The sequence below is a fragment of the Gracilinanus agilis genome, chromosome 6, assembly GCF_016433145.1.
Source record: "Gracilinanus agilis isolate LMUSP501 chromosome 6, AgileGrace, whole genome shotgun sequence".
In the NCBI taxonomy this organism is placed as follows: domain Eukaryota; kingdom Metazoa; phylum Chordata; class Mammalia; order Didelphimorphia; family Didelphidae; genus Gracilinanus; species Gracilinanus agilis.
In genome coordinates, this window is record NC_058135.1 from 284,148,240 (window position 1) to 284,164,159 (window position 15,920).

General features: G+C 47.9%; 1 protein-coding gene across 1 annotated transcript; it reads left to right on the forward strand.

Annotated features, from left to right (window-relative positions):
• The first annotated feature begins 819 nt into the window (after positions 1-819).
• On the forward strand, positions 820-14,789 carry CD6 (CD6 molecule). Its single transcript, XM_044682003.1, has 10 exons — positions 820-1,057; positions 1,750-2,058; positions 4,802-4,942; positions 5,188-5,280; positions 6,173-6,289; positions 7,777-7,848; positions 8,858-9,052; positions 10,515-10,706; positions 13,026-13,151; positions 14,710-14,789. Exons 1-10 carry the CDS (start codon positions 820-822, stop codon positions 14,787-14,789), a joined length of 1,563 nt encoding a protein of 520 aa, XP_044537938.1.
• Positions 14,790-15,920: the final 1,131 nt, after the last annotated feature.

A 15,920-nucleotide genomic window follows, 5' to 3' on the forward strand; every position in this document is an offset into this window, starting at 1 on the left:
AAGAGTCCCTACCTTATCCTCTCACCTCACCCTTCTACCTCTTGATTTGTGCTCCCCTCTAGGTATCCCTCTCTCCCCTCCCTTTACTTATCCTTTTTCCTCCATTTCTCTTAACTCACCCTTCCTTCTCTTAAACACTCAGTCTCCCAAAGGGATTCCCATTGCCTCCCTTATCCCATGTATATTAAGAAGATTTTTACCCTTCTAATTGTTTATGTCCTCTCTTTATCCCAGGCCTGATGAGAGTAGGGTTCAAATACTAGTAGCCCTCTACCCCCTCCTTCTTTTCTCTGGGACAGGACGTAGAGAGCATGCTTCACCCTCAGTTCTGTGAGTGGTCATTGGATTGATGCTGAGCCAATCATATTATCATAGTATAATAGGACCATAAATTTAGAGTTACAAGTGACCTTAGTGGTTGCCAAAATCAACCATATTAGTTTACAAATGATGAAAATGGGACCAATGCAGGCCAAGTTCAAAGTTGCACTAGTAGTGACCAGGCTGTAATATGAACCCCATTGCTCTGATTCCAAATCCAGTATCCTTGGCACTGAACCTACACCAGTGATTTGTCTATGATGTAGATCCCAGCATATGATAAGGTCCTGAGACTTGACCCTATCCCCTATCCCCCAAGACACTGGACCCTCAAGAGTTTGCTCTTAGACCAGCCACTACATTCAGGTGCCTTATGCATTGCTCCTTCTAGGAAAGAAGACTGTCCGTTTGGTGACTGGAACCAGCTTTTGCAATGGGACCCTGCAGGTCAAGATTTCAGGGTTGTGGCATCCTGTCTGTGAGGACTTCTGGAGCAACATGGCCAGCTTAGCTGTCTGCAGAGAGCTGAGCTGTGGGAAGATAGAGCGAGTAGTGTCTGGGACTCCTGCTCCAGAGGAACCGGAGCATCTCCCTGTGGGTAACTGGAGTGTGGCCCTCAATGATACATTGGGCTTTGCTCTGAGGTCTGTGATCTGTGACAAAGGAGAGTGGAAGACCTGCAAGGTGCAGTCTGCTGAATGCCCCAGTGGGAAGCCAACCACGGTCAACTGTGAAGGTGAGGAGAGGACTCTCATACTGCCACCATGCTGACTGGGCATATCCTCTAGAGAAGAAGGAACCATCCCACAGATCATATTTTTGCTAGGCTCCCTCTGCACCAAACCTTGGGAATCAGGGCTCTTCTCTGCAGAGGCTCAACAAGTGTTGGAAAGGGAGGGGAAAGGAAGGGAAGGGAAGGGAAGGGAAGGGAAGGGAAGATAAAGGTGAAGAGAATTCAGTAAACAAGAGAGTTGGAGATGCACTTTATCACCAGAACTCTTCACAGATGGGAATTATCTCTAGTAAGTGAATAATCAAGAGTTCTTTCTCACAAGCTTTTTCCTTTCTATTTCTCTATTTCTTCTTCCCAAATCTCATCTCCATGGTTGCATCTCCCTTTCTCTATTTGTACCTCTCCTTCAATTGCTCCAACTCCTTCTCTCTTCTTTAATTCTTAAATACTTTCCATTTTTCTCTCTTCATTTCCATCTCTCTCTGCTGACCTCACACTTGGCCATTTATATCTTGTCTATCTTTTCTTTCCTTTCCTTCTTTCCTTCCTCCCTCCTTCCCACATCCCTTTCCTCTGTGCCTTACTTTTTATCCTCTCCCTCTCCCTCTCCCTCTTCCTCTCCCTCTTCCTCTCCCTCTTCTTCTCCCTCTTCTTCTCCCTTTCCCTCTCCCTCTCCCTCTGTCTTCCTCTCCCAGAAATCCATGCTGTGCGGCTGATGGATGGAGGTAGTCGCTGTGCCGGTCGAGTAGAGCTGAAGGACAAAGGCTCCTGGGGGACTGTGTGTGATGATGCCTGGGACCTGAAGGATGCTACGGTTGTGTGCCAACAGCTGGGTTGTGGTTGGGCTGTAGACACCCCAGGGGCCTCAGTCTTCCAGAAGGGCAAAGGACCCATCCACCTGGATGAGGTGAATTGCTCTGGGACTGAGCTCTCGCTGTGGGAGTGCCCTGCCCAGAGAGACCATGACTGTCATCACAAAGAGGATGTTGGTGTGGTTTGCTCAGGTCTGTCCTTTTGCCTCTCTGGCTGTTTGCTGTGCCCTTAGGTCCCTATGATGCTGTAGCCCTCATCTCATGGGTGCATTGAAACTCAGCTCAATTCCACAAATATGTGCTCCTCCATACAAAGCACTGTGCTAGGCTTTGGGGATACAAAGAGAAAAAGGAAACAGTCCCTGCCCTCAAGGAGCTTTCATTCTCTAGGGAAAGTCAGCCTATGCACACAGAAATATAAACAAAATAAATCCAAAGTGTTTTGGTGGGGAGGGAAACATCAGGGTCTTGGGCATCAGGTGGGATCTTCACCCCTAGGCACTGTGGGCACTCCAGCAGAATGGAAGGGCCCTGGGTTTCCCTGGCTAGAGTCCTCCATCTTCTGAGGGAGAAGGAGCCCTCAATGACCTAGTAGATGGCCTCCGAGTATCTCTGGGGTAGGAGAATTCTTTCTTCTGCACCTCATCTGCTGATGAACTACTCCATACTTTGGCTGGCCCTCGGGGAACAGAATGTCCTAGGCTGGTGGCTCAGTGGTCTTCTCCCTGGAGTAACCAGCATCCCCTGGTACCCCAGCTTTTATATCCCCTCCTCCCAGGGTCAAAGGCATTGACAGCAGGCTAAATGGAGAAGTCCCCACGGCCACCACTCATGTCACCAACCACTCATCACTCCCTCAGAGCAATGGGAATGGGCAGGAAGGAGCGGGGCAGCCCCTACAACTCCTGCTCCTCTGGCGACACACTAAGCCTAGCCCCAGTGTCTCCTCGCCCTGCTCTCCATTCCTCTGCAACTTCCCCCATGCCTCTGTCTGACTTCCCAGCCCTTTGTTGGCTGTCTCTTCCCCCCTCTGAGGGCTCCCACATTGGCTGAAGTACGTGTTTTCTCTTTGGTCCTCTCTGCCAGACTCTCTGAGTTCCAATACATCATGGATTCCCGAGGTCACCTCAAATTCTCAGCTGCCCACAGCAGGTGAGTCTTCCAAGATCAGAGTTCAAATCCTCTCCCAGGGCTGGTTGTGGATGGAGGGGAGCTATGCTTCCTCCCCCAGGGACCCTCCTGGGTACTTCATGGGTAGCTCATTGTTTCTAGACCCATGGTGCATCAGCCAGTTCCCCACCCAGAATCCTGCACTGAAATTCTCAACTATCTGGATTCATTCAATTCAAATCCAGTTATACAAAGGGATCCCAAGGCTGGGGACAGAACAAAGGGCTTTTGCAATTAGAAGGACTTAGGGCAGCTGGGTGGTGCAATGGGCATCCTGCTAGGCTTGGAGTCAGGAAGACCTGAGTTCAGTCCAATCTCAGATAGCTGTGTGACCCTGGGCAAGTCACTTAACCTCATTGGTCTCAGTTTTCTCTTCTGTAAAATGAGCTGGAAAAGGAAATGGCCAACCACTCCTTCGTCCTTGCCAAGAAAACCCCAAATGGGGTCATGAAGAGTCTAGCACATCTGAAACGATTGAACAACAACAAGGTTAGATCAGCTGAAGAACAGCCTTCCTGCAAAAGGGACCAGATTCTCCTGCAACAGAGAACCAAGAGAAGACAAGAATCTTGTGCAGATTTTAAAGAGGAATATAACAACCACACGATTTATATTGTATAGAGCACCTTGTTTCTTAACCCACAATCCTGTGGGGTAGGGATAATCCCATCCCTAGAGGTCTCCAGACAAGAGGTTTACTGAAAATGCTACACAAGGGTAGCTGGGTGGCTCAGTGGCTGGAGAGCCAGGCCTAGGGATGGGAAATCCTGGGTTCAAATCTTGCCCAAGACACTTCTTAGCTGTGTGACCCTGGACAAGTCACTTGATCCCAATCGCCTAGCCCTTATTGTTCTTCTTCTGCCTTGGAACCAAAGCTTAGCATTAATTCTAAGACAGAAGGTAAGGGTTTAAAAAAAGAATGAGAGAAAATATTCTACAGAGGACTCCTACTTGGATATGAGTTAGATTAGATGCAACAATATATGGTGAATAGAATGCTGTAATTGGAGTTCGCATCCTACCTCAAATATTTACTATCTGTGTGATCCTGGATAGGTCATTTAACCTATCTGAACCTGTTTCCTCACCTGTAAATGAGAAACTTAATGATGTCTAAGATCCCTTCTCGCCTTAGATCTATGATCCTATAACCTCTTCAGTTCTGACATGGCATCCTTATAATATCTCCATTTTATAGATGGAGAAACTAAGGCAGAGAGCATACAGGGACTGGCCCACGTCAAGGTCATATGATTTGTAACTTAGGACTTGAATCCAGATCATTGAGAGCAATGATCCTTTTCCTCCTCCAACTCATTTTACAGATGAGGAAATTGAGGCCAATAGGGTTAAGTGACTTGCCCAGAGTCACCCAGCTAGTATCTGAGGCCAGATCGGAACTCAGGTTTTCTTAACTCCAGGCCCAGTGCTCCAAGCACTGCACCACCTAGTTACCCCCCACATTCAGCAATCATTTATTAAATGCTTACTGTATGCTGGCACTAAAGAGAGACAACTAAAACTATTCCTGCCCTCCAGAAACTTCTCATTTGAGAAGGGAGCAAGCTTTGCCTGGGAGGATCCAGGAAGCCTTCACAGGGGAGGTGGCACTTGGACTGAGTCTTAAGGCAAATAAGGATTCTGGAATGAGGGAAGTGGGACGGTCCATTTCTGTTGGCAGCTACCATTCTAAGGTCCCTTCTGATCGGGGGACCAAGGCTGTGCCTGCTCTTCTTTTTACTCACATGGGGCCTCTTACTTCTAGCATCCTCTGTGCCATTTGGAATACAAGAGAACGAATTTCGGGAGCGGGTCCTCCTCATCCTCTGCATTGTCCTAGGAATTCTCCTCTTGGCGGCACTCGTAGCTCTGATTTTCACCTTTCTGAAGATTAAAGGAAAGTATGGTAAATATCCAGGAAACCCCGATACTATGCATGAAAAGGAGACACGATCCCTAGGGACATGCTCTCCCGGGATGAGGATGAGATTAGTCTGCCTACCTCCAGAGAGCACTGGGGCAAACTGGGTAAACTGAGGCCTCAAGCAGCAATGCACAGCTACTGAGGGATGGAGCTTGGGACCAAAAGCCAGGCCTTCTGAACTCCTAATTCCAAACTCTTTCCATGGTCCATGTGTCTTCCACCCTCAGCTCTCCCAGTCATGGAAAATCATAATCAGCCAACAGCCCCAGCCACCATCGGAGGCAACAATGAGGTCTCTCTGACCATCCCCAAAGAAGAAGGTAGGATTCCATCCACCTGGATGGTGGAGGGCTGGAGGTAGATGATGGGTTGGAGCTTGGAGATGAAGAGGAAGCATCAACATTTCCTTGGGCTCTTACGCCAAAATGGCAGTCATCACTGGAGCCAAAAGCTACAAATGAGTGTAGAGTATTCATCTCAAGAGAGGAAGGGGAAATCTTTTGTTTCCAGAGCAAATAACAATTTTGCCTATTGACTAATGCATTTGTGGCATTGTCACTACTCAAAAATGGACCAGCCAATCAGCTCCCTACCAACTCCCAATCCTGTCTGTTCCCACTGCCTGTTCCCTACTCTCCATTTCCTACTTTCTCCTCTATTGTTTTTTTTCAGGGACCTGGATTCAAATCCTGCCTCTGTCCCTACCTGACAGACCCAGGACACGTGGTTTAGATTCTCAGGGCCCCAGTTCTCTCATCTGTAGGGGGAATTCTGAGGTCATCCAGCTCTGGGTTTCGGGTTCTCTGCCCCCTCTTTGGTGTGTCTTCCTCCTCTCTTCTACCTTCCCACTCTTTTCTCATGGGATGTAGAGCTCAAAGCTCCATCAATCTAAGTGGTTATCTAGAACGACCCCCTCATCTTACTGATGGGGAAGCTATAGCCCATAGATGTTAGATGACCTGCTCCGGGTTACACAAGTAGTCAGGAACCTCTAGAGGCTGGCTTGGAACCTTTATCTTTTGAGCTCAAATTTGGTACTTTCCCACCATGTTACCATGGATTTGCCACTAACTAATGGAGCACAAGCTCCTTAAGGGCTTCCATTTCTCGTTTTTTTTGTCTTGGCCACCCCAGTGCCCTGCACCGTGCCAGGCGCACAGTAGGCACGCACTCTCCCCTCTTCCTTTTCTGACTTTGCTGTTTTCTTCCCAGCACCCAAGCTTTCCTTGCAGGTGGGAGCCCCACCCTCAAAGGACTCCGAATCAGACTCTGACTACGAACACTATGACTTCCACAGGCAGCCCCCTGTGCCCCTCTCCACCTTCGCTAGTGAGTGTCTCCCTACCTGACTCCCTGGCCCAGGGAGCTCATGCTGAATAAAAAGGGGGCCAGGCTGGAGGATGGGACTCCTGGGTTCCACTGTCAAGTTTTACCACAGTCTTAGGGTAACTGTAGCTATTCTCTGCCTCACTGATTCTCTCTGTGAAATGGGGAAGTTTGTTCTTATTCTTTAGGGAAAGGGGAAAGAGAGTAGGTTTATGGATGCTTTGAGGCCCTGTGTCTGATCTGGATAGATCCTTTATGGGGCATCCTCCCCCTCCCTTAGATGGCCCTTCCTTCCTTCCTTCCTGGTTGCGGGGGGCGGGGGTGGGAAGGATGGCCCCCCAGAGCTCAGGGTGCTATTTGCTGCTCCCATCCACCTCAGCCAATGCCCCTCCCTCCTTTTCTCCCCAAACCCTCCCCACCACCACCATTGGGAGGCCTTGAGAATGGGGTGAGTGAGAAATGGGATGTTAGGGTTAAAGGTAAGGGTCCCAGCAAGGTTCTCATCACTTGTGGAGGAGTGATCCCCAGGGGGACCTCTGAGGGGGCCACCCTGAGTCTCACACTGCCAGGAGGGCAGACCCTTTAACCTGCAAGCTGGGAGCCACCTCTGAAGTCACAAGGCAACTCCCCCATTTTATAGATGAGGAAACTGAGGTCCTGGGAATGCATAAATGACTTTTCTAAAGTCCTACATATTAGAAATGGGTTTCTGCCATAGATCCTCTGACTCTGGGAGTAGCATTCTTTCCTCTCTACCACCTTCCTAGAGGATCTTATCTCTGGCTAGAAGAGATCTCAGAGGCCACTGAGGCACTCCCTCATTTTACAGATGTGGAAACCGACCCAGGAAAGGGAAATGACTTGTCTAAGGTCTCTTGGGGAGTACATGGCAGACTCAGAATTCTTACTCCAGGACCCTGAGTCTAGCTCCATCTTTCCATCCTGCCTTCCCTCCGGCTGGGGGTGGGTGGCACAGGGGGCCAAGAAGCCCACGGAGGAAGAATTGACAGTTGGAGCTTGGGAAGGAAGCTGCCCCTCGCTGGGCTGCCTTAGGGCCAGGTCTCAAGCTATTCCCATAGATGGTGCCCAATCAAGAGAGCCTCATTGATGGGGGCTTGAAGGCTTGCCAAGGGCATCACAGATGCCAGCCTGCTTGTATTTACTTACCCTGTAAGCAGGCCAGGCAGAGAGTGGGACGAGGGTCAGGGAGCCTCCCTGCCACACTTCTATTCCCAAGCTCCAGCTGAGAAACCAAACGCTCACAGGGGTGAGTGACTTGCCCAGGTTCACCCAGCTTGTAGGTTTCAGAGGGACGGAGGATTCAAACCCAGGTCTTTCCCCCACAATCTCTCTGGGGCTCATTCCCCGTCCCCAACACCATTAGCCTTAGGCATGGACCCCTTTGAGGTCTCTCCGCCCTCCCCCACTGTCCCAGGGCAGGGTTGTTGGGGGCCCCTGCTCTGCCCCAGCACCATGGCCTCTGCTTTCAGACTCCCAGAAGTACCAAGTGACGGAGGAGATGGCCCGGCAGAACAGGTTCAGGATGCCGCCGCTGCAGGAGGGTAAGAGGAGCCTTCTGCCACGGAGGGATGGGATGGGGGGACTCTAGAGTCTTTTTGTAGACTCGACTTACCTTGAGATGCTCCGGCAGCTGCAGCTTCCTGCTCCCACCCACTGTGGCCCTTAACAAACTCCACGAGTACAGGTAGGCTAGTGCAGTGGAAAGAGACTTGTGTTTGGAGTCGGAAGGCCCGGGTTTGAATCCCACTTGGGCCACTTACACCCTGTGTGCCCTTGTCCAAATTGCTTCCCCTCTCTGGGTCTCAGAAACAGGGGAATTACCTCCTTCACAGATTGATTGATTTATTAAACCCCAACCTTCCATCTTAGGAGCAATACTATGTATTAGCTTTAAGGCAGAAGAACAGTAAGGGCTAAGTAATGGAGGTTAAGGGACTTGCCCAGGGTCACACCACTAGGAAATGTTTGAGGTCAGATTCAAACTCAGGACCTTCTGTCTCTGGGCCCGACTCTCCATCCACTGAGCCACCCAGCTGTCCCCTACAGTTTTATTTTTTAAGGGTTCTGTAAAGCTTAAAACACAATATAGAGGTGAGTTATTATTGGTCTCTTCTCTGGGCCTCAGTTTCCCCAAATGTTAAAAGGAGGGATAGACTAGTTGATCTCTAAGGTCCCTTCTAGCTCCAAATCCTAAAACCCTAAGAAAGAGGTTGCTTTGAAGTTTAAGCTGAAGTCTTCTTGCTAAAATGCTTGTTGGCGGGGCAGCTGGGTAGCTCAGTGGATTGAGAGTCAGGCCTAGAGATGGGAGGTCCTGGGTTCAAATCTGGCCTCAGACACTTCCCAGTTGTGTGACCCTGGGCAAGTCACTTGACCCCCATGGCCCACCCTTACCACTCTTCCACCAAGGAGCCAATACACAGAAGTTAAGGGTTAAAAAAAAAAAATGCTTGTTGGCCAAGTGGCCAGCTTCAGGTCTTCTTTTTCCGTCCTCAGAAAGGTAAGTCTTCTTCCCCTCTGCTCTAATCCCCCCCTGTTGGCCTTGCACTGCAGATCACCCCGTCCCAGCTCCGCAGAATTACCCGAGGTACAACAGCGAGTCAAGTACATCTTCCGGGGAGGCTTACTGCAATAGTCCCACCAGCAAGCTGCCTCAGTCCAACTTCCAAGGCTTTCCTTCAGAGAGCAAATGCCTCCTGAAGCCAGAGCCCAACCTGGAGCTGGCTGGGTCCCGGGCCACTCTGCTTGGTGAGCGAAGGGCTCCTTGGAAAGGTGGGGATCTATGGGTGCAGAGTGGCACATGCACTGAGTTTTCTTAGATGGTTTTCCTGGTAAGGGAAGGCTTACTGGATGGGCAGGAGAGGCAAAGTACCTGAAATGACTAATGAACAAACAAGAGCACCCAGCTGGCTTCTCTTCTTAAAAATCTGGTGGGAAGAAACATGAAACTCGGCTCTCCTGGGAATTGGGAATCCGTAGAATTCTAGAGCTGGAAGGAACCTAGGAAGTCGCCTCCTGCCTCCCCCACCTTAAGTGCAAAAGCTCTGGACTTAGGAGGCATCTAGTCCAACCATCTCTTTTTATTAACGACCAAAAGAACAACCACCTCCCCAAGGCCGAGGGGCTTGCTAGGTCTAGACCACGTAGATAATAAGTGGCCAAGCCAAGGGTCAATCCCTGCGTTTCAGGTTTCAAGCCCATTGGTCCTTCCATTTCACCTTGTGCCCTCTCCATTTCTCAATTCCTTCTGGGATTGCTGTAATATTCCTGTCACTGGGTAGGGGTTGGGGTGGGGAACTCAAGTCCATTGGGCTGCACAATCCCTTTTGTTCAGCCATTTTTCAGTTGTGTCTGACTCTTTAGACAAAAAAAAAAAGGAGTGATTTTCCATTTCCTTCTCCAGCCCATTTTACAGATGGAGAAACTGAGGCAAACAGGGTTAAGTGATTTGCCCAAGATCCCACCACTAGGAAGTGTCCGAGGCTAGTTTTGAATTCAGGAAGATGAGTCTTCCTGACTCCAGACCCAGTGCTCTATCCACTGCAGTTCCTGAAATACTAATTTTCGCTCCCCTGCTGATTGGCTTGGTTAGTGGCCTGGGAGAGGAAATGTCTCCTCAGTGACCCTCATTCCTCTGAGTTCGGTTATCTCTCTTAATGAACAAAGGAATCCATTTTAAGAAGGAAATCCATAACTAGAGAGTTCAAAGCAGAGTGACCAGGGTGGTTCAGGGGTTGTCACCCTGGCATATGACAGCCATATGGAGGACATGGGGAAGTTTGACTCTGAAAATAAAATACTCAGGGGAACACAGAAAGGTCGCAGGATTGAGAGTCAGGGCTTGGGTTCAAATCCCAGCTTCTCCACTCACTACCTGTGTGACCTTGAACAAATCACCTTTCTAGGTCTCCATTTTCTCACCTGTGAAATAGAAATGATAGTCCCTGGATTGCCTGTCTCCCAAGCCAAGGAAAATCTAGAAGTGCATTATTAGCCTCCTCTCTGGCCTTTAGCTTCCCATCTGTCAAATGGAAATGGAGGAAGAGCCCAAAGAATCTTCAGGGTCTTTCCCATCTCTAAATTCTATGAGTGTCAAAAAGTTCTTTTGGGATCTAACTTGAAGCCCTCCTGCTGCAGATCATCTTTCTGGGAAAACAGTTCACCTTCCCTCTAGTCTAACTCCAGAAAACCCTTATCCCTTGGACTGTAGGTGCCTTTGATCCAGCTCCTCAGAATTACCTGAGGCACAATAGTGAGTCCAGCACCTCTTCTGGGGAAGGTTACTGCAATAGTTCCACCGGCAAGCTGCCTCAGTCCAACTTCCAGGGCTTTTCTTCAGAGAGGAACCTCCTGGAGCCAACTCCAAATCTGGAACTGGCTGGGTCCCGGGCCACTCTTCTTGGTAAGTTTGTCCAAAGGAGAAACCTTTATTCCATCAAATCTGGGTGGAGGGTAGTTGGGGGAGAGGTGGAGGGCTATAGGTGCAGAATATGGCATACCTGACATATCTACTTACTATACCAGTTCTATTTGCTTAACTTTCTCTTTGTTACAAGCAAAGGTTCACAAGACAAATAGGAGAAACCAACAGAGCTCCCACATGAGAGACAAGATAGGGCTTGATTTTTAAAATTTTTTAAAAATTTAAAATTTTGAATATTTTCCCCTAGTTACATATTTCATGTTCTTTCCCTCTTGCCCAAGCCCCCGTAACCCCCCTTAGCCGACCCACAATTCTACTGGGTTTTACATGCATCATTGATCAAGACCTAATTCCATATTATTGATAGTTGGACTAGAGTTATCATTTAGAGTCTACATCCCCAAAAATATCCCCAATAGCCCATGTGTTCAAGCAGTTGGTTTTCTTCTGTGTTTCTCCTCCCACAGTTCTTCCTCTGAATGTGGCTAGTTTTCTTTCTCATAAGTCCCTCAGGGTTGTCCTGGGTCATTGCATTGCTGCTAGTAGAGAAGTCAGTTGCATTCGATGGTGCTACAATGTATTAGTCTCTGTGTACAATGTTCTCCTGGATCTGTTCCTTTCACTCTGCATCACTTCCTGGAGGTCTTTCCAGTTCACATGGAATTCCTCCAGTTCTTTATTCCTTTGAGCACAATAGTATTCCATCACCAACAAATACCACAATTTGTTCAGCCATTCCTCACTCGAAGGACATTCTTTCATTTTCCAATTTTTTGCCACCACAAAGAGCACAGCTATAAATTTTTGTACAAGTCTTTTTTCTTATTATCTCTTTGAGGTATAATCCAAGCAGTGCTATGGCTGGATCAAAAGGCAGATAGTCTTTTAAAGTAGGGCTTGAATTTTTAAGAAAGAAACATCAATAAACTTTTAATTTTTAAAAATCAAGTTGGATCACAGTTCCAGAGGTCTCATGACGAAACATGCTCTCTAACTCCAGATAGAGAGCTGATGGCTTCAGATGATGGATTGAAACAGCCTTCCTCCTCCATCTTCTTCTCCCCTTTCTTCTTCCTTTTCTCTTTCTTCTCCTTCTCAATAATGATAATCAATGGAAAGATTCCCATTTTATAGATGAGAAACTGAAGAAGTTAGAAGTTAGTGAGTTGCCCAGGTAGAAAGTATCTGAGACAGCATTTGAACTCAAGTCTTCCAGACTGCAGGTCCAGCATTCTACCTAGTGTGCCACCTACTTGGTGATAATCAATTGAAGGATCTGGGGGGGTGTTTAGCCTGGAGTCTTAGAAGAAGGATAGGAGAGTGGTCTTCACAAAAAGAAGGTGGAGTGATATCGTGGACAGAACATTGGCCTGGGAGTTTGGAATACTTTAGTTCAAATCCTAATTTCTTCTACTTAGGATTAATTTGAGACCCTGGATAAGTCATTTCACTTCCTCTGAACAACAGTTTTTCATCTATAGCAGTGATTCCCAAAGTGGGCGCCACTACCCCCTGGTGGGTGCTGCAGCAATCCAGTAGGGGCAGTGATGGCCACAGGTGCACAGGTTTGAGGGTGGTGAATAATTGTAAGGGGGCAGTGATAGTACATGACAGGGGGTGCTAAGTAATATTTTTTCTGGAAAGGGGGCGGTAGGCCAAAAAAGTTTGGGAACCACTGATCTATAGAATGAGGAAGTTGGACTAGATGGTCCTTAAGGGTCCTTTTAGCTCTGGATATAAGACCTTGTAAGTCAATTCACCTCTCTGAGACTCACTTTCCCTAGCTATAAAAAGACAAGACTGGGCTAGCTGGTTTCTGAGATCCTTTCCAGATCATGACCTATGAATCTCTGGTCCTAAGTATTGAAAGACCTGTCATGTGAAGGAGAGATTAGATTTGTTCTATTTGGCTTCAGAGGGAAACACAAGGAACAGTCATTTCCAAGCTGCAGACATGTGGTTTTAAGCTTCATATAAGGAAAGACTTCCTACTAGTGAGAATGATCCCAAAGTGGAATCAATGGGCTGCCTTGTGAGGTGGTGAGTTCCCTGTCCCTGGAGGTCTGTATTCAGAGGCTAATTGGCCATTCCCAAAGGATTCCTGTTAAGTTGGTCTCAGATCTGTTCCAACTCGCTTTGGGGACTCTAACCTAAGCGTGTCTTGTGTCGAACCCAAATCTGCCTCTGCCCCTTCCCCCTAGGGATTCTAATTTGGCCCCCTGGGGTCAAGCAGACCAGGTGGTCCAACAGCCAAGACTAGGTCTGAAAGGTCTTGCCTTGTTTCTGCTTCCCCTCCAGGAACCTGCCCTGGAGTTGTTTCAGCAGCACCAGCGGCTGAGGACAGTTCCAGCACCTCCTCTGGGGAGTGGTATGAGAATTATGACTCACCCCAGCCCCCTCCCTTGGTGCCCTTTGGGTGTCCAGGTAATATAGGGGATGTAAGAGAGGGAAATATGCATGGGCCAATGGGGAGCAGTCAGGAAGGTGGAGATGTTTGCTTGGGATGGATGAGGCCAAGGCAGAGAAAGAGGGGCATATGCGGTGTGAGCATATGTGTGTGTACTCACACACATAATCGTTTATATCTTTTTTAATGAAGGAGGAGAAGGAATTAAGAGATAAGGAAGAAAAGGTGGGTATAACAGGGTAGGATGAAGTTGGAACGTGGGGGAAGATGGGCTCATTAGAGGTTTTTGTTGTTGTTGTTAACCCTTCCTTTCAGAGTTAGAATCAATACTAAGTGTCACTTCCAAGGCAGAAGGATCGCAAAGGCTGGGCAATTGGGATTAAATGACTTACTCAAGGTCACACAGCTAGGAAGTGTCTGAGGACATATTTGAACCCAAGATCTCCCATCTGCAGACCTGGCTATCCACTGAGTCACCTAGCTGTGCCATTGATTGGGCTTTGAGATGAAAAGATCACAGGCTCCTAGAATGAGAGCTAGAAGGGGCTTCAGATCTTAGTCAAACCCATTAATTCATAGATGAAGAAACTGAGGTTTGAGGCAACTACCTTCTTCCTCCTTCTTTCAGTTGAATGAGGAGGGATTATTAATAACTAGAATAAGAGCAGCATTTATATAGTGACGTAAGGTTTGCAAAGCATTTGACATATCTTATCTGGTCCTCACAACAACTCTGGGGGCTGACATATCTTATCTGGTCCTCACAACAACTCTGGGGGCTGTTGGGCTATTATTATCATCTACATTTTCTAGATGGATAAACTGAGGCTGAAAGCAGTTGAGTGACTTGCCAAGGTCTCATAAGATCTGAGACAGAGTCGGAACTCAAATCTATCTTGCCTAAGCACTCCAACCTCTGGGCCTATCTAGCATATCCTCATGGACCTTTTGTTTCTCCAGGAGATGTGGAAACAAGATCCATTTCTTTGGGGTTGATTCTCTAGAGTCCTGATTTTATGATTTAGGTCTCCATCTTCTAGGGCAGGGTTGGCTTGATTGACTATGTTGAACAATGGCACCTAGATTCAAATCTCAGCTCTGCTGCTTACTTACTTACCTGTGTTACTGGTAACATAACTTCTGTGAGCCTCAGTTTCCTCCTTTGTAAAATGAGAGGATTGGATTAGATAGTCTGTCTGTAAGGTCATTTCTTTCTGGGGCTTAGTTTTCTCCTCTGTAAGATGAAGGAGTTCGATTCTAAGGATCTCTAAGGTCCTTCCTAGTTCCAAATCTGTGATTCTATTCTGGGTTTGGGCCAATGTCCTTGCCAGTAGCTGTGTTCCTTAGTGGGGGAAGGGCTCAAGTTATTCCTCAGCTATGGGGCTCCCAATATTAGCCATCTCAATTCAGTGGGGAAAGATGTGCTGAGCAGAGGGTGGTTGGGGAAAGGAGATAAGAGCCCAGGGGTGGTATTCTTTGGGTATGGTCTAACATATTGGAATTCTGGGAGCCAGAGGACACAAGGGTCTCATGGTATAAGGTGTATGTGCCATCTATTTATTTTGTGTTGGGCAGAACTAACTACCCCAGCAGTCACGGGCAGTTTTGAAGATGACTCATCTGAGGAGGACTATGATGATATCGGAGCTGCATAGGCCAAGACCTAGAAAGAGAGGAAAGGATGCCTGTTGATTCCTTCTCCACCTGCCCCCACTCCTGTTTCCTTGCTTTCTCTTCTGGACTGCCCAGGACCACAAAACCATGCTGATTCAGATCTTTGACCTCACCAATTTGGAGAGAAAAATCCCATTCCCTAACCTGAATTAATCAGCCTCCATCTTGCAGCTCCTGAGCCTCAAGCCAATTAACATCCGCCCGGATGTCTTTCCTTTGTCCCCCCATGAATCTACAAACCTGAAGCAGCTTTTGCCTTAGTAGATAGTGGAAGGAGAATCCCGGATTTGTAAGGAACCTCAGCAGACATCTAGTCCAACATAGACTTGACCAAGATTCCCTTCTATGACATTGCCAACGCGCAGTCATTCAGCCTCCTTCTGAAATGGCGCATTCCTCTTTTGGACAGCTCCACTGGTCCCTGACCTTTCTAGTTACTCTGATCCCACCCCACCACCCACACTGATCTTCATTCTGCCCTCTGGGGCCGAGTAGAACAAACTTAATCCTACTACCGGATGACATCTCTCCCAACACTTGAAGAGACTTCCCTGTCCTCTGGGTCTTCTTTTCTCCAATTTAAATATCTCAAGCTCTTCAGTCCTCTAAGGGGTTTCTTGTCCTTCTAAACCCCTCTTCTCATGCTAGTGAACTGCCAACATCTCCTCCATCTCCTAGGGAGATCTTCATTCCCAGGCTGGTTGCTCTCAAGCTGTCCCCAGAATATAACAGAAATTGGTCTCAATTTAGAATCAGAGGATCTGGGGTTGAATCTCACTACTATAAGCCCTTGGGCAAGTCTACCTGTTAACCACAGCAGAGGTCACAGGAAGAGCCAGACCTATGGAGGTCTCCTCAGGAGGTCCCATCCCTGAGGATCCCAGTTGGCACTGGGGACTCCCAATGGAGACCTTGTCTAACACCTAGAAGAGAGACAATTTTATCTCAGAGCCCTGAGAATTCCTCAGAAGCAGAGGCCATGTGCATGGGCTAGAGGATGTGGGAAAGCAGTTGATAATGGTGAAGAATGAGACAGGAGCCCACAATTTCTTCCCATCCCTCTCCAGCTGAGGAGATTTGCAGAGAGTAGTTTTACTCTCCACTTGATTAAG